Source organism: Miscanthus floridulus, chromosome 8, assembly GCF_019320115.1.
Source record: "Miscanthus floridulus cultivar M001 chromosome 8, ASM1932011v1, whole genome shotgun sequence".
In the NCBI taxonomy this organism is placed as follows: Eukaryota; Viridiplantae; Streptophyta; class Magnoliopsida; order Poales; family Poaceae; genus Miscanthus; species Miscanthus floridulus.
The window spans coordinates 163,663,851-163,687,680 of record NC_089587.1 but is presented as its reverse complement, the minus strand read 5'-3'; the positions used below and the strand labels follow the sequence as shown (position 1 = coordinate 163,687,680).

At 42.9% G+C, this 23,830-nt stretch overlaps 1 protein-coding gene across 3 annotated transcripts; it reads left to right on the top strand.

The window, feature by feature from the left end:
* The first annotated feature begins 542 nt into the window (after nucleotides 1-542).
* Nucleotides 543-22,043, top strand: LOC136477469 (uncharacterized). 3 transcript variants are annotated; one of them, XR_010764019.1, is made up of 20 exons: nucleotides 543-899; nucleotides 997-4,100; nucleotides 4,187-4,394; nucleotides 6,257-6,396; nucleotides 6,522-6,604; nucleotides 11,276-11,407; nucleotides 11,484-11,600; nucleotides 11,735-11,827; nucleotides 12,122-12,199; nucleotides 12,362-12,418; nucleotides 12,626-13,298; nucleotides 13,376-13,431; nucleotides 13,697-13,773; nucleotides 13,848-13,930; nucleotides 14,017-14,096; nucleotides 14,487-14,566; nucleotides 19,174-19,219; nucleotides 20,143-20,977; nucleotides 21,481-21,561; nucleotides 21,791-22,043. XR_010764019.1 is itself a non-coding variant. In XM_066475639.1 (18 exons), exons 2-18 carry the CDS (start codon nucleotides 1,112-1,114, stop codon nucleotides 20,902-20,904), a joined length of 5,751 nt encoding a protein of 1,916 aa, XP_066331736.1. In that variant the 5' UTR covers nucleotides 543-899; nucleotides 997-1,111; the 3' UTR covers nucleotides 20,905-21,474. The 3 variants fall into 3 exon arrangements, 2 of the variants coding, with proteins under 2 accessions (XP_066331736.1, XP_066331735.1); XM_066475639.1 differs by lacking the exons at nucleotides 21,481-21,561; nucleotides 21,791-22,043 and having other exon boundaries at nucleotides 6,525-6,604; nucleotides 20,143-21,474; XM_066475638.1 differs by lacking the exons at nucleotides 21,481-21,561; nucleotides 21,791-22,043 and having other exon boundaries at nucleotides 20,143-21,474.
* Nucleotides 22,044-23,830: the final 1,787 nt, after the last annotated feature.

Here is a 23,830-nt window from a genome sequence, read left to right as displayed (position 1 = left end):
CCCGTTTGGCAGGGCTTTTTTTACCGATTTCAGGAGCCGTTTGGAGCCGTTTTCTACCAAACGGGGTAAAGTAAAATAGTTTCACTTGTGAAGCCCCTAAAAACATGTTCTCACAGTGATTTGGGGTGGGATAGAGCAAAAAAAATTGCTTCTCTCAGCTCCTCTTCCAGGCCCCTAAAAACATGCTCTCACAGGGAAGCCATTTTACCAAACGGTTTACCAAAACCGCTTCAGCTCCACCGGTGAAACTGTTCGTGGAGTAAAGTAAAGCCCTACCAAACAGGGCCTATATATATAATATTTAAAAAAAATTACAAGTAGGTACAAACACCAACCGCATCCTTTTAAATTCGAGACCTATTAACCTGTGTCGGTTCTGTCGCGCTCTGAAATCCATATATATACCCACAGATTTATTTTTCTTTTTCCTCGAACAAACAAATACGCTCGGATTTCAACAGCGTCATCTGCCAGCGCGGCCTCATCTTCCTCCTCCTCCTGCCGTGCCCTTCACGAACTCGTCGAGAACGAAACCAGACGAGACCTTTTCTATTCCGCGTCCTCCTCCAGCCTCCAGCCTCAAGCCTCCTCCCTTTTCCCATTTATTTATTTTTCTTTTTTTCTCTCTCCTGAAATAATATACTTCGCCTCCTCTCTCCCTCTCTCTCTCTCTCTCTCTCTCCTCCCCCTTCCTTCCCCTGTCCGCCTCCGCCGCCCTCCTCATTCCTCAACGCGGCGACGACCGCCGCCTCCCGCACGTCTATCCTAGCCCGGCGCCTCCTCCTCCGACTCCCGCGTCCCCCCGCCCGTCGCCGGAGACCGGAGGTCAACGGAGACCGCCGGCGCGGGCGCCGATGGCCGCAACGCAGCAGGCATTCGCGGCCACGCGGGTCCCGGAGGTTCGTGTCTCTTGATTTTTTGTCGATAAGGGTTGGGCAGAGCCGTTTGCTCGCGGAATCCTGATTGAGTTTTCCTGTCCGTGCTCTCGAATTCTAGGGTTTTGGGGGCCTGGCTTCGGCGGCATGATCGGATGCGGAGGCGGCGGGGGGGAGGCGTGAGCGGGCATTGGATGTTCTCGATCCGTACGGGTCCCTGCTGACCTCCTGCCGCAATGGAGGAGCCTGGCGCGGGCGTGCGCGGCGGGGAGGAGGGTCATGTTGCTGACGCCCAACGGTTGGGGCCGGCGGAGGTTGTTCTGTCTACTGCCACCGCCCCTGGACCGGTCCATGGATTGGGGGATGGCACAGTAGAGGTATGCGATGCTCCGGAAGCTAGATTGTCCACAGAGACAGATGACAAAGGGAGCGATTTTACTCTTGGATTGGTGACTCCTGTCGAGTGTGTTTCTGCCTCCCTCCTCCAAGGAAGAAGGTTTCAGATAGGACAGGAGGAGGGTTCGAGTTCAGAGCAGAGGGTCATGGGCATGGAGGAAGGAAAGGAAGGTAGTTTGGCTCCCGCGGCATCCGCTGAAAATGCCAGTTTGCAGATTTGTCATGAGGCCAACGGCAGGCTTTCAAAGAAGACGTTACCTTCTCCTTGCCGTGAAGCGGTCTGTTCCGAGGATGCTAGATGTGCGTATGACATTTTGGAGAAAACGACAGAGGGGAGCCAGTTTGAGCAGGTGGATTTGACGGGTAACGGAGGTGATTGTGTCGTCATGGTGGGGGTAGTAAAGGAAACCGTAGAAGATTTACGGACGGTTTGTAACGGAGCAAAACGTGTGTATGAAGGCTTGTCAGTTTCAGTGAATGATGGCAGCGAGCAAGAGCCACGTGGTGTTGATGGCATAGGATCTATCACGTGTGCTAACGATGAGCTGCAGTCAGATGGTTTGATTTCGGATATTGAAGCTGTCTCGAGGCCAGCTCATGAAGATTCAGTTCCTTCCATTTCAGGGGGCTTTGATCTTTCTTTGGATCGAAAGGCAGGTCAGTTTGGTGGAATGTCTGCTGATCCAGGGACGAGCCATGGGGCTGACAGAGGGATGTGGAATGGTGATTTAGCCCATGACAATGGGGACTTGTCGGACCCAGGGAAGCATCACTCGGAGAAATTGCCATCTGGTGCTGAGGGCCTGACATTGATAACCGGTGCTAATTATGAGCTGGAAAAGGTTGGTTTCCTGCCAAATATTGATGCAGTGAACTTCTGCCCAGTTGTTGAAACTTCAGTTCCTTCTATTTATGGGAGCTCCATTGATGTGCCTGTAGATGGTCAGGCTGTTGAGCTCCAGATGGAGGCTTATGGTGATGAGAATCAGCATTTTGGCCCTTGTCCTGATAAAGAGTTGCGACAGGTCTCTCTAAAATATGGGGCCTCTGAGCTACCTCCAGAGAGAAACCAGTGTGTTTATTCGTATAGCCAACTTTGCAATGATGAAGCTTGTTGTAGCAGCAAGGAACCATCTGCTCTATGCCTGGGTCATCAAGATGCTGTTGGCGGATCCGACCATTTGGACCAAGGGCTCAATGCCTGTAATTCTGCTAAAGACAGCTATGTTGATTTTATCAGTAATGCTAATGATGGAGAATTACAGAGCCAAAAGCTGACAGCATTACAGGTATTCATACGTAGGAATCCAAAAAGAGCTGCTTCTTCAAGAAGTCTTAATTCTGAGAAGCAAGATCGAATAGGCAAAGGGAGCAGTGGCTCACGCAAACCTAAAAAGGTTGACATTATGAGCTCATTACACCAAAGCACTGTGGATATGTTCCCAAACAAAATCACTAAGGGAAGAAGTGGTATGAACAGGCCACCAAAATCCTCTACTTGGGGCAATCTAGAACAGCTATTAGATTGCTGTCCAAGATATGGGCCATCTACTTCTAATGCTCATCCAATTTGCCTGGACAAAGGAATATCATATAACAGATCTGATCAGAGAAGTCAGCCAAGTATTCGGAGAAGTCGAAGTTCAAGATCTTCAAAAAGTAAATGCTCTTCCTTCTCTGAAATAGGGCATGCAGCTAATGAACTGGATGGGCAACCAACCTTAACAACTGTGGCTGATATAGGGCATGCTGCTAGTGAATTGAATGAGCAACGAACCTTCTCAATTGTGGCTGATACTGATATTTCCTTGGAATGTCACAGAGGAAACATTCCAAATTTGTCTTCTGATAAACTAATTAATATTCTTGATAGTACTGGCAAAACTACAGAGTCTATTGATAGTCATCGTACAGAATCAAAGTGTATCCAGACTGATGTGCGGCAAAGAGAAAGAGCCTTGGTGAGTTGTACTAAAGAAACATGCGCTGCATATGTCCATGGAGAGTGTGCTAAGCTTTCAACTTCTGAACCTATGGACAATGCCAATGGCAGTGTCATGCTGCATATTGGGTTTTCGCCGGATTCTGTTTTGGAGGTTGCTTCTGTTACATGTGAAGGTAATGCTTCTGCAAGCCATGATGTTATGTTACATGAAAACCCAACCGATGCTGGTGCACTGAATGGTGGTGATCCATCCGTCTTATCTACTTCTGACTGTGGAAAAGAACATGCTTCATCATTGATGAACTTGGAGCAGCACGCTAGAAGTACTTTGCATGAGGACACCAGAAAGGAAGAGGTTGGTCCATCTCATGGCACAGTGGAAAATGATATTGGTGAAGGAGAGGTGCAAGCTTTACAGAAGTCAAATTCTGTGAGAAAAAATGGTATTGTCAGAAAGGCAGGTTGCAAAAAGAAAGATGGATCTAAAGGGGTAAAAAAGAATGTTATAGGATACAACAAAGTTTCTCCATGTGAATCTTCAAAACTTAGGCCGTTCTCTAGTGATCCAATTTCACCTGGGCCTCTAGATGATGGGTCTTGCTTTGAAGCCCTAACTTCAGGCTCACAGGACCTTAGTATGCATGAACATGATGGCATACAGAGTCACTCTGTAGTGCATGGTGACAAAGGGAGTGCATTTGACAGTATGAAATCACCAAGACGCAAGATAAAGGATACTAATGCAAGAAAGAAGGGTAAGGTGCGAGACCCACATAAGAAAGAAAAAGGTAAAAAGAAAAATACATCAGGCGAGACTTCCCTTGATCATGGACTTTTACATTTGCCTTGTACTGAACAGGCAGCACCTCATATGAATGAACAGAGTATGTCTTTGAATTTATCATTTCTTCCTTTTCCATAACATATAGCAGGCACCTTCAGAAGGAATTTACATTCTCATTTTACGTAGGTAATCTTGATCCTACCTCCGAACTTGCATTCAAGAACTCTGGCGCCATATCTACTGATTTACCTGGAAATGTTGCATGCAAAATGGATGGGGCATCTGTAGCACCACTGCCACCACGTGCTGCATGGGTGTGTTGTGATGATTGCCAAAAGTGGCGGTGCATACCTGCTGAACTTGCAGATGTGATTGGAGAAACAAATTGCAGATGGTATTAATTTTCCTTCCTGTTATTTCAGTTATCAGTTTAAATGATCGCACCAGCCTGCTTGTCTAATTGAGATGTACTGTACTGCTATGCTCTTCAGTAGGTCTGTATGGTCTGTCTTAGAAACCCTCTTTTTCCTCATTTAATATAACTGTTCCTAGCAACGTGGGTCACTACATTGTTTTCTCAGTTTTGTAAAGCGGAGATGCCGATTTAACCTTTATACAGTTCTAGAGAAGGTATTTCAAGTTTTGTTAACCTTCATTGTCTTGGTAACATCTTTGTAGCTTGCTTTTTTGCAAATTGTTGTTCCACAAAGGTTTTACCATTTTTCCTGAATTATTCATACATTGTTCCAAGTGGACTTTCCAATTTGTACTTGTAGTAGGTTCTACCCCAGTTTTGGAACAGAAATTTCCATCTCTACCATAAAACCTGATCCAATGACAGCTATACCATTTTCTGTTCCTGGTTTCTTTAGGGCACTCCCAATGCATAGTTTCTATAGGTAGTTTCTTAAGGAAAGTGAGTTCAAATTAGACCTAACCTTCCCAATGCATAGTTTCTATGGAGAAGAAAATTTAATGAACAGTTACATACACCACAAACAGAAAAGGATCAGCCGTGGCAAGCAGCCATATATCCTTTCTTGCTGCCACAAACAGAAAAGGATCAGTGCTTCGCGCGCGCAGGCTCAGGGGATCAGAGCAGCAGCACACGGGTCGCGGTCTCGCAGGAGCATTGGAGTAGCGGATCTAGACTGAGAGGATAGGAACTAGCAGCCTCCGCCCAACGCAGCTTTGATGGTTTCTTCATGCATTGACGTGCGTGAGGACTCGGTTTTATTCTGTAGAAATGGTTTCTCCATTTTTTCCCTCTCTCATCAATAAATCATCACTTGCCACATCAGCAAAATGATTACATAACAAGGTAATTAATATACATAGAAACTATGCAGGTTTCTGCATTGGGAGTGCCCTTAAAGTTTCAGATGGATTAATCCAAATAAACACAGCAGGATTCTAGCTGGTAGTTAAGGAAAATAATAGGCTGATTGAGGTACTAATTCTCTGCATTAACTAGGAGGCTATCACAGCCATATTTGTGGCTCTCGGCTGTGTATTCAGCAGGCACCATACTACTGTGTTTGTGTGTTTCTTTTAGTCTGAGTGAGTTCTAGGTGACCTGTGTCCTTGTCCTTTCAATTTTAATATAAACTTGGTCGAAGTTAGAGAAATTTGACGTTGGATAAATCTAAAACGACCTACATTTTGGATTGGAGGGAGTTTCAAGTATTGGTTGTTGTTTATTTTGTACACGTCTGGTAAAGCAAAAGAACTAGGATTTGCTGATGGGTAGCCCTTTGTACATGTCTGGTTGTCTGGTAAAGTGAAAGAACTAGAATATGTTGATTGATGGAATAGCCCAACCTCAACTTGCATGCATCATCCATTTCTTGACTAGTGTGTATGATACACTGTGTTTCTTCATCATCTATGCTCTTCCTTTTGCTGCCACACCCTATATATCATCTCTTTACAAACCACATCTTCAGACTTACACCTGAGATGCTTAATTCCACTGTGAATTTGCACTTATCTCTTAGAGCAAGAGAAACTACTCATATAAGATATAGCAACAAGTGTATTGAAGGGTTGAAACCTCACAATGTAATGTGTTATTACCACTTATGCAAATCTCTATTTTAGATCTTCCATAAGTTCCTCCTATTCTTGTCTCTTGATTCCATTCATGAGTCATCATTTTACTTTAATGTGTACTTTTTTCTTTTACATTTTTTTGGTTCATCTGTCGAATGTTTTATGCTTCTTAATTCTTATTCATCGTTTTTTCTTACTATGAAGGACTTGTAAGGACAATGGAGACAAGGCGTTCGCTGACTGTTCTATTCCACAAGTGAAAACAAACGCTGAGATTAATGCAGAACTCGATCTTTCAGATGCTTCAGCTGATGAAGCAGACAATGGTGAATCTAACTCAAAAGGTTTTGAACCCCTGCATCCTTCTGTTTTCTTCAATACCATTTTTTGTTCAATATAATGTAAAACAATCCGATTATGTGTTATCATTTCTGATTCTTTTACTCCCTTTTTGCATCTTGCTGTTGAGTAGCTTGCAAACCACCATCATGGACTCTTGTTAGGTCAAACTTGTTTCTGCATCGAAACCGCAGAACACAATCCATTGACGAGGTCAGTGCTGCCAACAAATTTTCCCTCTGGTTTGACTTATGTTTCAGCTATTTTTCTCTATGCACATGTAGTTCCGTTAATTATAGACCTTGCAAATTTGTAAGGACATTTAGTTCAAAAGGTCGCTATAGATTCTCGTTCATATATCCGTTTGCAGGCTAGGTAAGGAAAAGTTAGTCAAAAGGTGCATAAAACAACAACAACAACAACAACAACAAAGCCTTTAAGTCCCAAACAAGTTGGGGTAGGCTAGAGTTGAAACCCAGCAGAAGCAATCAAGGTTCAGGCACGTGAATAGCTGTCTTCCAAGCACGTGGCTAAGTCTTTGGGTATATTCGATCCTTTCAAGTCTCATTTTATTGCCTCTACCCAAGTCAACTTCGGTCTTCCTCTGCCTCTCTTCACGTTACTATTCTGGCCTAGGATTCCACTACCCACCGGTGCCTCTGGAGGTCTCCGTTGGACATGTCCAAACCATCTCAACCGGTGTTGGACAAGCTTCTCTTCAATTGGTGCTACCCCTAATCTATCACGTATATCATCGTTCCGAACTCGATCCCTTCTTGTATGACCGCAAATCCAACGCAACATACGTATTTCCGCGACACTTATCTGTTGAACATGTCGTCTTTTCGTAGGCCAACATTCTGCACCATACAACATAGCAGGTCTAATCGCTGTCCTATAAAACTTGCCTTTTAGCTTCTGTGGTACCCTTTTGTCACATAGGACACCAGATGCTTGCCGCCACTTCATCCACCCTGCTTTGATTTTATGGCTAACATCTTCATCAATATCCCCGTCTCTCTGTAGCATTGATCCTAAATATCGAAAGGTATCCTTCCTAGGCACTACTTGACCTTCCAAACTAATATCTTCCTCCTCCCGAATAGTAGTGCCGAAGTTACATCTCATATACTCAGTTTTAGTTCTACTGAGTCTAAAACCTTTGGACTCCAAAGTCTCCCGCCATAACTCTAGTTTCTGATTCACTCCTGTTCGGCTTTCATCAACTAGCACTACATCGTCCGCGAAAAGCATACACCAAGGGATGTCCCCTTGTATGTCCCTTGTGACCTCATCCATTACTAAGGCAAACAAATAAGAGCTCAAAGCTGGCCCTTGATGTAGTCCTATCCTAATCGGGAAGTCATCCGTGTCTCCATCACTTGTTCGAACTCTAGTCACAACATTGTTGTACATGTCCTTAATGAGCCCGACGTACTTCGTTGGGACTTTATGTTTGTCCAAAGCCCACCACATAACATTTCTTGGTATTTTATCATAAGCCTTCTCCAAGTCAATAAAAACCATGTATAGGTTCTTCTTCTCCCTATACCGCTCCATAACTTGTCTTATTAGGAAAATGGCTTCCATGGTTGACCTTCCGGGCATGAAACCAAATTGGTTCATAGAGACCCGCGTTATTGCTCTCAAGCGATGCTCGATAACTCTCTCCCATAGCTTCATAGTATGACTCATCAACTTAATTCCCCGGTAATTTGTACAACTTTGAATATCCCCTTTATTCTTGTAGATCGGTACCAATATACTTCTCCACTCATCAGGCATCATGTTCGATCGAAAAATATGGTTGAACAGCTTGGTTAGCCATACTATAGCTATGTCCCCGAGACATCTCCACACCTCGATTGGGATACCATCCGGTCTCATCGTCTTACCTCCTTTCATCCTTTTCAACGCCTCTCTGATCTTAGATTCTTAGATTCTCCGCACAAAGCGCCTATTGGTGTCATCAAAAGAGTCATCCAACTGAAAAGTTGTGTCCGTATTCTCACCATTGAACAATTTGTCAAAATACTCTTGCCATTGATGTCGGATCTCATCCTCCTTCACCAAGAGATGCTCTCTTTCATCCTTAATGCACTTAACTTGGTTGAAGTCCCTTGTCTTTCTCTCACGAACTCTAGCCATCCTATAAATGTCCTTCTCTCCTTCCTTCGTACTCAAACGTTGGTAAAGATCCTCGTACGCTCTACCCTTTGCCACACTTACAGCTCGCTTTGTAGTCTTCTTTGTCGCCTTGTACTTCTCTATGTTGTCCACACTCCTATCATGGTACAAGCGTCTATAACACTCTTTCTTCTCCTTAATAGCTTTTTGGACTTCCTCGTTCCACCACCAAGTATCTTTAGCCTCGCCTCCGCTTCCTTTGGTTACTCCACACCTCTGAGGCCACCTTCCGAATGTTGGTTGCCATCTTCTTCCACATGTTGTTTATGTCTTCTTCCTTCCAAGAGCCCTCTTTGATAACTTTCCCTGAATACCTCTGACGTCTCCCCTTTCAGTTTCCACCATTTTATTCTTTCAATCTTAGCTTGTTTATCCCTACGGGCACGCACCTGAAAACGAAAGTCTGCTACCAAAAGCTTATGTTGAGAAACAACACACTCCCCTGGTATCACTTGCAACCCAAGCATGCTCGTTTGTCCTTTCTTCTTGTGAGTACAAAGTCAATCTGGCTAGAGTGTTGTCCGCTACTGAAGGTCACTAGATGAGATTATCTCTTTCTAAAGAAAGTGTTGGCTATCATCAGGTCAAAAGCTACTGCGAAGTCTAGAACTTCCTCCCCCTCCTAATTCCTACTACCATACCCAAAACCTCCATGAACTGCCTCGAAACCGGCGCTTGTAGTACCTACATGCCCATTAAGATCTCCTATAAAAAGCTTCTCACTACTGGGTACAACTCTAATCAGGCCATCTAAGTCTTCCCAGAACTGTCTCTTAGCACTCTCGTCGAGGCCTACTTGGGGGGCATACGCACTAATTACGTTCAAGACCATATCACCAATGACAAGCTTGACTAAGATAATCCTATCTCCTTGCCTTCTCACTCCCACCACATTATTCTTGAGGCTCTTATCAATCAAAACTCCTACTCCATTTCTATTCGCAACTGTCCCTGTGTACCAAAGCTTGAAACCTGTATTGTCCACCTCCTTCGCCTTCTGACCCTTCCATTTAGTCTCTTGAACGCATAATATATTTACACGCCTCCTAGTCGCGGTATCAACTAATTCTCTTAACTTACCTGTAAGCGATCCTACATTCCAACTGCCTAAACGGATCCTAGTTGGTTCGACTAGCTTCCTTACCCTTCGCACCCGTCGAATCAGATGTGAAGACCCTTGCTCATTTTTCACTACACCCGGGCGCCGATGTAGCGCGCCACTAAGGATGCGACGACCCGATCCTTGATCACTTGACACCGTGCCCAGATCGCGACACGGCGCGTCACGGGGGTGATGACCCGGCCCTTGCTCATTTAACACCATACCCAGGTTCCGATATGGCGCGTCGCTAAGAGGGTTACGTCCCAACGATTTTCTTTCGGGTTTCATCTCCATTAGAATGGCTAGATTTAACGTTGGCTCGCCACGCCTAACACAACCCTCCTCCTTTACCAGGGCTTGGGACCTGCTATGTTGAGACAACATAAGCGGAGTTAAAAGAGGTGCATAAAACACAAATATTTATACTGTAGGCACTCTGAATCAGGGATATGTGTGGCACACACTTTTTTTATGGTTATTAAGGTGTCACTTAAGCATTGGAGCAGTCTAGGGTCACCATAGAGGCAAGGAGCCAAGGACGCAAGGTAAAGCTTAGTCGCCTTAGGCATATGTGGTCACCCCCTTGATTCCGCGTCTCCCCCTCAGTTTTGCTTCTGGCCCACTCAACTTTGATTCTGGCCCACTTGATTTTGCCATATCCCGCTTGTCAATCCCTTGATTTGGAAGGGGATGTCAGCGGTGGTTGATCTGAGGGGTGCATACTTGTTTGGTAAGGGAAGGGAAGCAGCAGAGAGGAGAGAGGGAAGCGCGAGCGAGAGGGACAGAGGTGCAACGGCGGCACTGGAGAACGGGAGAGAGGAGCGGCTGCGCTGAAGACAAGAGAGGGGAGCAGTGGCGCTGGAGAGAGGGGATTGGGACTTTGTATGCCAGGAGGGTAGGGGCACATGTGCTGCCTGGTGGGGTGGGCTAGCCCACTTCTTACTCCTTTCTTTTTCTTTTTTCCATCTTCCACGGCTCTATCCTGCTATTTTGCATTTTCCTTCGAATGTAAGGTATTGCCTCCCTCATGCCATAGCCACTTAAGCGTAAGGCTAAGGCAGTAGTCAGCGGCGCACCCTTCGGGGCGCTGCGCTACAACGGCCTGAGCTTCCCATCCGACCCGTCTTGAAACACGGACCAAGGAGTCTGACATGCGTGTGAGTCGACGGGTTCTGAAACCTGGGATGCGCAAGGAAGCTGACGAGCGGGAGGCCTTCACGAGCCGCACCGCTGGCCGACCCTGATCTTCTGTGAAGGGTTCGAGTTGGAGCACGCCTGTCAGGACCCGAAAGATGGGCGGGGTGAAGCCAGAGGAAACTAATCGAACCATCTAGTAAGGCAGTAGTCAGTCGCCATGCCTCGCCTTACCACCCTGATAACTATGCTCTTTTTAGCTGCAAGAATGTCTTCAATCATCCAACCATGCAACCACTAGAAAATCCTACTATTCTTCCTGTGGTCCATGCTAAATCAAACTATCCTGAACTATTGTACAAAAATATATTGATTCTTTGTTATACTCCTTGCGACTTGAGTACTTGCTGACATTTTGAAGGATAACCTAATTTTCTGCATTTCTTATTAATTATGACCAGAGCATGGTGTGCAACTGCAAGCCGCCCCAAGATGGCCGAATGGGTTGTAGAGATGGCTGTTTGAACAGGATGCTCAACATTGAATGTGCCAAGCGTACATGTCCGTGTGGAGAACAATGTTCTAATCAGAAGGTCACTGCTTCTTGGTTATCCTTAATTTAATTTCTTCTCTGCTACATTGATTTTGACTGTAAAATCTGTGAAACAGTTTCAGCGACGTAGCTATGCAAAACTGAGATGGTTCCATTCTGGCAAGAAAGGCTATGGACTGCAGTTGCAAGAAGACGTTACTGAAGGAAGGTTTCTTATTGAATATGTTGGAGAGGTGCTGTTGTCGTCCGTTATTTCTTGTGTTTGTGCCCTTGTACATAACCTGTTATTATGTTAGTGCGATGATTGTTGATTATATGATATGACTAATGGGCTCTTTTGACTCTCTACTGAATGATTTTCTTTCAGGTCCTTGACATAACATCCTATGAATCCCGCCAAAGATATTATGCTTCAAAAGTCCAGAAACATTTCTATTTCATGGCTCTAAATGGTGGCGAGGTATGCCTTTTGGTTTTTATATTTTGTCCATAAGCTATTTCTTATCTTCTTCAGATTTACTATTTTATTGCATATTACATGCCCTCCATTTTTTACTGCAAGTTCTTTTGTCTGAAAGTTGTATTCAGTGAAGAACTATCCGATCACCTCCTTTTATTCCCTTCCGTCCTCATCTAGTGTATTATGTTGACTTTGTGTCGTACTCACTTTTCTTAATACACCCATCACGATGTTGACACAATTGAATACATTCCATTGAACTTTTAACCATTTTTTTTGTTTCAATTGTTCCAGGTAATAGATGCTTGCACTAAGGGAAACTTGGGCCGATTCATCAATCATAGCTGCAGCCCTAACTGCCGCACAGAGAAGGTTGACTTTTATCTCTTTCATTTTTGTGTGTATTGTCTACTATGTTTATTGCCATTAAATCCTTATCCATCAAAATATATTCAGTTCTCTTGATATAATGATCTATAGTTGTGCTCTGTCTCACTCAGAGTTTGCTAAATTATGTTCCTTATTTTTTTATAGTGGATGGTCAATGGAGAAGTCTGCATTGGAATATTTGCTTTGAGGAACATCAAGAAGGTAAGGCTAGAAACTATCAGATTCTTACAAACTGGACATTTTGTCCCCATATGAGAGTTCATCTAACAGAAAGAGTGAGGATTGGTTTGCTTCATCTATAATTGAAGTTGAATCAGTGAATAGTCTCAGTGAATTTATTATGCATGTCGTATGATACTGGGCAACTGTCAGTGTGTAACGGGTATGTTTTGTTCTTATAATATATAGGGTGAAGAATTGACATTTGATTACAATTATGTTCGTGTATCTGGTGCTGCTCCTCAAAAATGCTTCTGTGGTACCGCCAAATGTCGGGGTTACCTTGGTGGAGATGTATCAATTGTTGATACCATCATCACCCAAGACGATACAGAAGCAGATCATTTTGAACAAATGGTTGTTGACAAAGATTCTGAGGAGTTGATGGGTCCAAATGGGTCTGATTCTGATGGTAGCCACCCAAATATTTCAGAAACTGAATTTTCTATTCAAGGGGAAGATCTTCATGATTCCTCTGCTGCAAAAGTAGAGTTAGATCTGCTTGAGGAAACTATAGGAAGCCCATTTGAAACTAGTGAGCCCGAACATTCCTTGGAAGTATGGAGCCCGCCAGAAGATGAAGATGTCAATCGCACACCTGTGCATGTGTCACGAACATTTGAAAGTTCTTTGCAGACGTTCCCAGCACATGACACTCAGTCATCAGATCTTTTGCGAAAGACTGCAAACTCAACGGAAGGATCAAAGGCTCCAAATATAATAAATGGATCGATGCTTAGTTCTGATTTCAGGGGCAATCTGGTGCCTACTTTCAGTGCTACCGAGAGAAAAAACTTAAAACAACATAAAAATCAGAAACCACAACCATCATCTCCAATTGACAATGAGCACATTTTGGGAGGTACTATTCTGCCTCATGCTTTCCTCTTCCCACTTTGAAATGTGATAGTCTTAGTGATCTCTCCTTGGTATATGTAGTTGAAGGGAGACTGAACAGCCTACTGGATGTGGACGGTGGTATCAGCAAGCGAAAGGTATGAAACCATCATTATCCCCTTAATTGTACATAATCTAGAGTACCAGGTTTGCACACAAGATCCTTTTGCGAAAGTTTTGTGGATGATTCTAATTATGATGCAATCTCCGTATGCTGGACACAAATCATTCCAATTGGGTCTGATACTATGTTATGAAAGTTTGGAAGGCACATGGCTTTAGAAGATTATAAGCCTTTGATTCATCGTGAGTTATCATTCTACATTTCTATGTCCTAACTAGTCAATGTATCTTCTGGAGCAGGATGCTACAAATGGATACTTGAAGCTTCTCCTTGTGACTGCAGCAGAAGGTGGCAGTGCTGAGGGCACATCCAAAAGGTTTGATCACCAGATGAATTGTGATCCAAGGTTTCCTCTCCTAAAATAATCTAATTTCTTTCTATCTGTTTCAGTATGAGGGATCTTTCATTGATTCTTGAGGCACTTCTAAAAACAAAATCACATTCGGTTCTGTTGGATATCATCAATAAGAATGGTAATATTTCCTAGCATTCCTTCAACTCCCTGTATGAAAGTGCTTCAGTCACCAACTAAGAACCTTTTTGTTCTATTTTGTGGCAGGACTGCAAATGCTTCATAATATATTGAAGCAGAATAGACACATCTTCCACCGGACACCTATTACACGGAAGCTTCTGAAGGTCTGCACTTCATTTTCTCTAATAAAATGTTATCAGCTACCATAATATTCACATCCTGTATTGTTTCCAGTTGACATCTTATTGTTTTCACATTACTCCCTCTAGTCACAAATAAGTGTCATTTTGGACAGCGACATGGTCTATAAAGTATAAATTAATGCAAAATATAGTGAAGCTTTAAATTTTTGGAATTACTTTTAAAGACAAATCTGACCATACCATTTTCAAAAGTTTATTGAAAATATTTGAAGATAAATCAATGGTCAAAGTTTAATCATGTTGACTGATGGAACCCTAAATGACATTCTTTATTGGAGGTAATACATCATAATCAGGGTTATATCACCTGAACCTGGTGTTACTGTGTATGATATTGGCATCTTCCGTCAGGTACTTGAGTTTCTAGCTCAGAAAGGAATTTTGACATCTGAACATATAAATGGAGGTCCTCGATGTGCTGGAGTTGAAAGGTTAGATTATTTGAACTTGTTTATTCCAGTGTTATTTGGTACCGATTGAAGAGTTTCATATTCAGTTTGTTTTCTAGGGACCGTTACTTTTTTGTGTTTTATTTATTTGTAATGCCTTTTTGACCTGAACTAGCATGGGGTTTTCTCTAAGGCCCGTTTGGATCCTTGGAATTGAATTCATTCTAATGAATTATAATTTAGGCACATATTGATTAAGCTAATGTGATTGTATATGGAATATATTTGTATACTATTGTTAGCCATGCAAGAGAAATGCTTATATATTGTATTTCTACTATAGGAAACGAGTTGAAGAGCGTGCTATAAGTTGGAGAGTAGAAACATAGCATGGTGATCTATATAATCAATTTCTATTTTCCACCCTATGAATTTGAGATAGGTTTATATGTGAACTTTGAAAAGTTGTGGAATCTCAAATTCCAAACCAAATAGCCTAATCCATTAAGTATATTTCAATTCTTCGAAAACGAAGGAATCCAAACGGCCTCTAAGTGAAATGAAATCCTTATCTCAGAACAAATGACATTCTTGCTTGTTACTTTGTGGTTCCTTACAACAATAACATAGTCTTTCAGTCCAAGCAAGTTGGGGTAGGCTAGAGTTGAAACCCACCAAGAGCCCCAAGTCACGGTTCAGGCACTTCAATAGCTACTTTCCAAGTACTCATATTCAAACATAGATCTCTAGGTATATCCTAAGCTTTCAAATATCTTTTTATTGTCTCCTCCATGTCAATTTTGGCCTTCCTCTATCTCTCCTCATATTATTATCTTGGCTTAGGACTCCACGATGCACTAGTGCCTCTGGAGGTATCCTTTGAACATGGCCAAACCACCTCAACCGATGTTGGACAAGCTTTTCTTCAATTGGTGCTACCTCTAGGCGATCACGTATACCATCGTTTCGAACTCGGTCCATTCTTGTGTGACCGCAAATCCATCGCAATATACGCATTTCTGCAACACTCGGTTGTTGAACATGTCGAATCTTTGTAGGCCAACATTCTGCTCCATACAACATAGCCGGTCTAATCGCCGTTATATAGAACTTGCCTTTTAGCTTTTGTGGTAGCCTCTTGTCACAGAGAATGCTAGAAGCTTGTCGCCACTTGATCCACCCTGCTTTGATTCTATGACTAACGTCCGCATCAATATCTTCATCCCTCTGTAGCATCGATCCCAGATACCAAAAGATATCTTTTTTAGGCACTACTTGACCTTTCAAACTCACATCTCCTTCCTATACAACTCCGCCAAAGTCGCATCTCATGTATTCGATTTTAGTTCTGCTCAATCTAAAACTTTTAGACTCAAGGGTCTGTCGCTGTAACTCTAGTTTCCTATTTACTCCTGCCTGGGTTTTGTCCACTAACACTACATTATCAGCGAACAACATACACCAAGGGATATCCCCTTGTATGTTCCTGGTAACCTCATCCATTACCAAGGCAAAGAGATACGGGCTTAAGGCTGACATTTGATGAAGTCCAATTTTAATCGGGAAGTAATCTGTGTTACCATCGTTTGTTCGAACACTAGTCACAACATTGTTGTACATGTCCTTGATGAGGATCACGTGGACTTTATGTTTGTCCAAAGACCACCACATAATATTTCTTGGTATCTTGTCATAAGTCTTCTCTAAGTCAATGAAAACCAAGTGGAGATCCTTCTTCTGTTCTCTAAACCGCTCCATAACTTGTCTTATTAAGAAGATTGCTTCTGTGGTTGACCTTTCGGGTATGAAACCAAATTGGTTTGTTGATATCTGCGTCGTTCCTCGCAGGCGCTGCTCGATGACTCTCTCCCATAACTTCACAGTGTGGCTCATCAACTTAATTTCCCGATAATTAGTATAACTTTGGATAGCTCCCTTGTTCTTATAGATTGGTACTAATATGCTTCTTCTCCACTCCTTAGGCATTTTGTTCGATCGAAAGATATTGTTGAATATCTTGGTTAGCCATACTATAGTTATATCCCCCGAGACATCTCCACACCTTGATTGGGATACCATCAGGGCCCATCGCTTTGTCCTCTTTCATCCTTTTCAAGGCTTTTCTGACCTCCGATTCTTGAATCATCCGCACAAAACGCCTGTTAGTGTCATCAAACGAGTCGTTCAGCTGAACGGTGGTGTTCTCGTTCTCACCATTGAATAATTTATCAAAATACTCTTGCCATCTATGTCTGATATCATCCTCCTTTACCAAGAGCTGCTCCCTCTCATCCTTTATGCACTTGACTTGGTTGAAGTCCCTTGTCTTCCTATCGCGAGCCCTAGCCATCTTATAAATGTCCTTCTCTCCTTCCTTCGTACTCAAACGTCGGTAAAGGTCCTTATAGGCCTGTCCCTTTGCCTCACTCACCGCTCGTTTTGCAGTCTTCTTTGCCACCTTGTATTTCTCTATGTTGTTTGCACACCTATCATGATACAAGCGCTTATAGCACTCCTTTTTCTTAATAGCCTTTTGCACATCTTCATTCCACCACCGAGTGTCTTTCGAGTTGCATCCGCTCCCTTTGGTTACTCCAAGCACCTCTGAAGCAACCTTCTGAATGCATGTTGCCATCTTCTCCCACATGTTGTTTGCATCGCCTTCATCATTCCAAGGGCTCTCTTCAATGACCTTTTTCTTAAAGACATTTGATGCCTCCCCTTCTAATTTCCACCACTTCGTTCTAGCAACCCTAGCTTATTTGTTTCCACGAGCTTGCACCAGAAAGCGGAAGTCAGCCACCACCAGCTTGTGTTGAGCGACCACACATTCTCCAGGTATCACCTTACAGTCCATGCATGTTCGTTTATCCCTCCTTGTAAGGACAAAGTCGATTTGACTAGAGTACTGGCCACTACTAAAGGTCACTAAATGGGACTCTCTTACGGAAGAAAGTGTTAGCTATCATCAGATCAAAAGCTATGACGAAGTCTAAGGCTTCCTCTCCAATGTTTTCAAGTCGTCTAGTCGAACCTAGTCGCCATGGGACCGACCAGGCCGATTAGTCTAGCAGAGTATATTGCTTCTCTTTCCTTTGGAACCAGAGAATAGCAGAGGGACAGCAGTACAACACAGCAAGCAACCTAGCAGTCTAGCAGAGAGCCAGCCAGAGAGGCTGCAGAGTAAAGGGATGGGGGAGGAGGGAAGAAGATGGAGAGGGGAAAGGCACATACCGTCGTCGGAGCAGCTCATCACGAAGACTGCGGCCACTTGACCTGGCAGAGGGTGCTGTTGGCTTCAAAGCTCACCAGAGAGGAGAATAGCGTGCGAGGGAGGGGAATAGCACACGAGGGAGGGGAATAGCTCACGAGAGAGGGAATCGCGCGCGGGAAGGGGAGGAATCGCGCGCGGGAGGCAGGAAACACGCGCGGGGAAAAATTGTGGCCGCCCTGCGTGCCTCCGGTGTTTTGGGGTGCCTATTCTAACCCTAATAGGCCAAATTGGAAGCCCAATAGGCCACATATAGGCCCAGTTCAACAGGCCCAAAAAAACAGATCTACCACACTGGTCGTCCATGGCCTAGTCGGACGACTAATCGTGATTAGTCGTCGACTAATCGGATGACCAGCTTTCTGGTCGAGCTAATCGAGTCGGACCTCCTAATCGAACACCAGGGACCAATTAGGACGAGTAATCGCGATTAATCGGACGACTTGAAAACATTGTTCCTCTCCCTCCTGGTTCCTACTACCATATCCGAAACTCCCATGAACCGCCTTGAAACTTGCACTTGATGTACCTACATGGCCATTAAGATCACCTCCTATAAAGAGCTTCTCGCTGCTAGGGACAGCTCTAACCAAGCGATCTAAGTCTTCTCAGAAAAGCCGCTTAGCACTCTCATCATGGCCTACTTTGGGGGCATACGCACTAATTACGTTTAAGACCATATCACTAATGACAAGTTTAACTAAGATGATCATATCCCCTTGCCTTCTCACCTCCACCACACCATCATTGAGGCTCTTACCAATTAAAACTCCTACTCTATTTTTATTTGAAGTTGTCCCTGTGTACCAGAGCTTAAAGCCGATATTGTCTACCTTCTTCGCCTTCTGCCCCTTCCATTTAGTCTCTTGGACGCATAAGATATTTACACGCCTCCTAACCGTTGTGTCCACTAACTCTCTTAACTTACCTGTAAGGGACCCTACATTCCAGCTACCTAAACGGATCCTAGTTGGCTCGACTAGCTTCCTTACCCTTCGTACCCGCCGAGGTAGGTGTGAAGATCCTTGCTCATTTTGCACCACACCCAGGCACCGATGTGGCGCACCACTAAGGATGCGACGACTCGATCCTTGCTCACTTGACACCGTGTCCTGATCGCGACACGGCGCGTCACGGGGGTGACGACCCGGCCCTTGCTCATTTAACACCATACCCGGGTTCCAACATGGCGCGTCGCTAAGAGGGTTACACAATAGGAGGACAGTTTTCAAACTGTCACTGTTTACTAAACTAAGCTCAGTGCAGTAACAGTGCATGACAATTTAACGTGGATCTAGAGATAGCTCCTACCTTTGTTCCTTGAAGTTTTAATCACAATTCACTTTTTCTATAACTTCATCTGGAACTTGTACTGCAGCTTCAGAGACTCGATGCTGAGTTTAACAAGACATCACGACGTTCAGGTAATGGACATACCATGCTAATGCAGTCTTTCAACTTTATGTTTTAGAAATATGTGCATAGTTACTTATTTGGTAGATTTCAAACGCAAAGGTTATGCATGGAGTTAGGCTTCTACGCATTTGACCACCAAAATGGCCACTACACTTGTGGCAAAGCTAGTTAAAGCACGACTGTTTATGGTCTGTACACTGACCATGTGAGAGTCTTGATCGCCAAAACTTGTTGCAATAGACTAAAGTACTACGTACGAAAGTGTGGCAAAAACACAACCTCGACTACAAACTATTATGTTTGCAAAGTGAGTTGTGGTAAAGTTAGGTTGCACCTGGAAACTTAATATCCACTTATTAATTTGGAAAACACCTGTAGAATGATAGCACAAATCACATGGATGCATTTTGGATTAATGTTGTGGATCTGTGCTGCTATATTTCTTCTTCGTTGAGTTGCAAATGGTGCAGTTTTGTTTTCACTTCTATTCTGGATACATGGATGTTTAGTATTACTTTTTGGTAGTTTATTTTTTTAGACCAATTTATCATGGAAAAACAGGCAAAACTTTTGATAGTTTCGAAAGGAAAGTATATCACTATAAGCGGTGCATGTACAACAGAATTACCATATTTGCATGTGCAGTCAAATTTAAACCTCAACATGCTTTTGTGTTCCTATAAACCACTTCCACAACCAGTAATTACATACCAAGCACTGATTTTCCATGAAGCGGCATGTGTCTATAATTTTGCAGTTTTGACCCTCTCAGAAATTATCTGGGAACTGCTGGTGACTTCTCATGTCTGTTTTTTCTTTGTACTATTAGTTTTCTAATGAAAGTTTCATGTGATTTTTACCTGTATGCATGCAATCCTTAACACGTGAATCAATCTGTCAAGCCTAAAATACTCTTTCCTCCATGTGACAGGTTCATCAGATTGCTCGGAGCTTCCGTGATAGATGGATCCCCCGTAATACATCCACATTTGTGTATGATGTCCAGGGGACTAATACAGTCTGGAGTTCTGCTAGGAGGAAACGCAAGAGCCGTTGGGACTATCAACCTGACGAGCATTATAAGATGGTGGGACTAAAAATCCAAAAAGTTTTTTCTGGCTTTATGAGAAATAAGTTGCAGAGGAATCAGGGGGCAAACAACTATTGTAATGATGTTCTTGGCATGGGGAGTTCAACACAGGGTGCAGATGATGAAGTCCCTCCTGGGTTTGAGTCCCAGCTGGAGTGTCGGCCTGCACAACTTTCCATAGGCAGCGAGGTTGCTCCAGGACTTTGCATGGAGAGGTACCAACCTAGCTTGAGTATTTCATATGGGGTTCCTGTCACTCTTGTTCAGCACTTTGGAACCCCTGAATCTGAAGGAGGCCAATGCCATCAAAAATGGAAAGTTGCACCTGGCGTGCCTTTTAGTCCTTTTCCACCATTGCCTCCCTATCCACGAGGGAGTCCTTGCCCCTCCACTTCATCATCCCAGATGTTTCAGCATGATGGAACACCCCAAGTTAAACATAACAGTTCTGGACAATGCGGAAGGATCATGGGCCGAGATGGGAGAGTGCATAGGTCATGGCGAAATGGGCCAAGATCAAAATGGCCATACCATCATCAAGGAAGGAAATTTTCGAGCACTCATCATAGATTTGAAAGATTTGAACCTCCAAAACCTCAATAGTGATTAAGGGTTCAGGGCAGTGATTGGGCCCAGCCCTGCAGTTTTTGAACCTCAAGTAGCGGTGGTATACATGGTAATTCCTGCTTGTCAGAAGTGTAACAGAAACTGTGTCAGCCTTTAACTATGTTTAAAGAGTGTTACTTTCAGTTCATTGGGGGTAGAACAGATGCTGCACATAGGTCATTGCCAATGCAGTGTTACTAATTAATTTGGTCATTGTTTTTTTTCTCCCAATGGGTATTCTTAATAGGAACATTTTATGATTTGATTTAATCCTTTTTACAGGTGATAAGGCTAACCAATTTTATCGACAATCCTCTGTATTCTCGTTTCCTTAATTACATTTTCCCCCCTTTGCTTTCTCCGTAAAGCTTCTATTTTTGGCGCAGTGTTCGTGTGTTTGTTTCCTTTGCTGTTGCATTTTATTTCCACTCCAATAGGTAAGTAGGCTGTTTTGGGGATCTTGTACATGAGTAGCCTTTTGAATCTGTTCAATTTCTTGGAGTGCTCCTAATTTTAGTCCTCTTGCTGCTTCTACATTACGATGGCTCCTGGACTTAAAATCTTATGATATAGCTGAAGGTGATTCCTAATCGTTCCCCACTTCTACTGAACGGGCACACGCATGAACTGACACATTGCTACAGGACTTGACAGGTAAGTTGTCCTGAATCCAAATCTGAGCACATTTTCCTTGAATGACTCTAATAAGTTGTGTCATGCAATTCTGGAGCACGATTTGCTAGCGTTATGTGGTGATATCTGACAAAATTTGCTAATGTCTCGTGTTTTCTTGTTGAATTTGAAAAAGCTACGTCCTTAGTGTCATTTTGTTATCCTGAATTTGCTAATGTCTCGTATTCTGTTTTGTTGAAATTTGAAACAGCTACTTCGAAGAACTCAGACAGTTGGACCTGGCGTATATGGTTGGTTTTGGAAATGTTGAGAGCCTGACACCTTCCTCGTTTTGGAACTTGGAAATGGTGAGATTTAGTTTATTTGGTATCTGGGTGCCCCATGTCTGTATACCGTGACCACTCACAAATTTATTTATTTTTCGGCGCGGGGTCAGCTTGTTAGGTTATGTGTTGTCGAGACTGTGGCCATGTTTTTTCTTGCTATATATATTTCTGATTTAATTTTGGCTATGAAATGGCTGATGCGAAGCTTGGCTACTCAGCAACATGCGACAACGCAGACGTCGTAGCAGAGTCCTGCCCTAGAAGGCTAGAAGCATGTTTGTTACTCGACATTGATTTGACACTGTCTTCTATGCTTATCATTTATCACTAATTTCTTGTAAAATACTTACGCGGTCGTCTATGCTTATCTTTCATCACTAATTTCTTGTAAAATACTTACGCGGTCTTCTATGCTTATCTTTCATTACTCATTTCCTTTAAAATACTTCGTCCTGCCGTCTCTAAGAGTGCAATTCTAGATCTCTTCAAAGTCAAACCTTTTCAAGTTAAGTTTATAGAAAATAATATTAATGATTATGGTTCTAAAAAGGTATACCATAAAAACATATTGCATTATATATCTAATAATATAATATTTATTGATATCATAAATAATATTTTAGAAAATTATAAAATGAAAGTGGATTAACTAGGCTTGCACTTTTCCTGGGATGGATAGACTATGTTCTTAAAATCCTTGAAAATTAAGTGATTTTGCAAGTATTTTGAATACACTTGCATATCAGCATATAGCTTGTAATTGTTACTTATGTTTGTCACTTTTGAGATCGTAACAAAATCTTATCCCAATGGCATATTTTTGGAACAGAGGCAGTATCGAGAATTGTTTCCTCTAGTAAGAGCATCTTCAAGAGCTCCCTAAAGAACTTCATTTTTTTAGCAAAAAAGAAAAGCAGCCCTAGATGAATTTGTATATAAATTCATTAAAGATAAGTAAGCACTTGGTAAATCTATCCCTCAACCGGTAAATGTAAATATGTATAAATATGAGAATTTCCTATTTGACACCAGAAAAAGTACTGTTTTCTTATTTGATACCCAAACTCAAATTATTTCCTATCTGTATCCTGTAAGTTTTTCTTTCTATTTAACACTTCTGTTAGTTCTATGAGGAAACACCGTACATGGTGGCCTGGCGTGGAGAGGTGGCCTGGCATGGAGAGGAAAAGGGAAAAGAGATTGAGTTTCTCTCCCCTTTTTTTCAAGGAGTTGAGGGAGGATTTTTTTTCTCAAGTGAGAAACAAAAAATAGGAGAGGGGATTTGTTGTAACTATGTTTTGTACCTCAGTTCTTTTTATGCCAGAATATAGGAAAATGAGTCCTTTTTTTAATCCGGTGGAGTTGCTCTTACACCCATCCAACTTACTAGCATGATCATACGCTGCACACACAGACTCATGGAAAAGAGAGTGCCTAACAACCAACAAAGTTTTTTTTAATACCTTTCTTGACATGTTGATTTCAACAACAAAAAAAGGAACAGTACCATACACAAACATGTAAAGGGCTCTTTGGATTGAAGGATAGGTATAGGATAGGAAAAGGAAAAATTCAGGAATTGAGATGGCATACTCGAAACACTATGGGATTTGAAAACAAAGGAAAGTGCCTTTGGCAAGAGCTTAGGTGAAACACAGGAATTTTATACACTTGGGAATTTGAACAGCTAGCCATTGCATTCAAAGCATCAAACTAGCAGTTACGTTGGCTTATAAGTTATAAGTCAATGTTCAAAATCTCCAGAGATGACCTAAAGCGGCACCATCCTCGAGAGACGCTAATTGCTGCTAATCATCCGAACACTCCAGCCTGTGGGACCACCTCTTCGGTCATTCTACGCCCAGGCCAGCAGCCTTCATCCTCTCTGTTTCTTGTCGAAGTCTACCTCTCTGTTTTTCGTCTGCTCTGCTACTGCGTCGCCGCCGGCGCCGGGGCAGAGAACG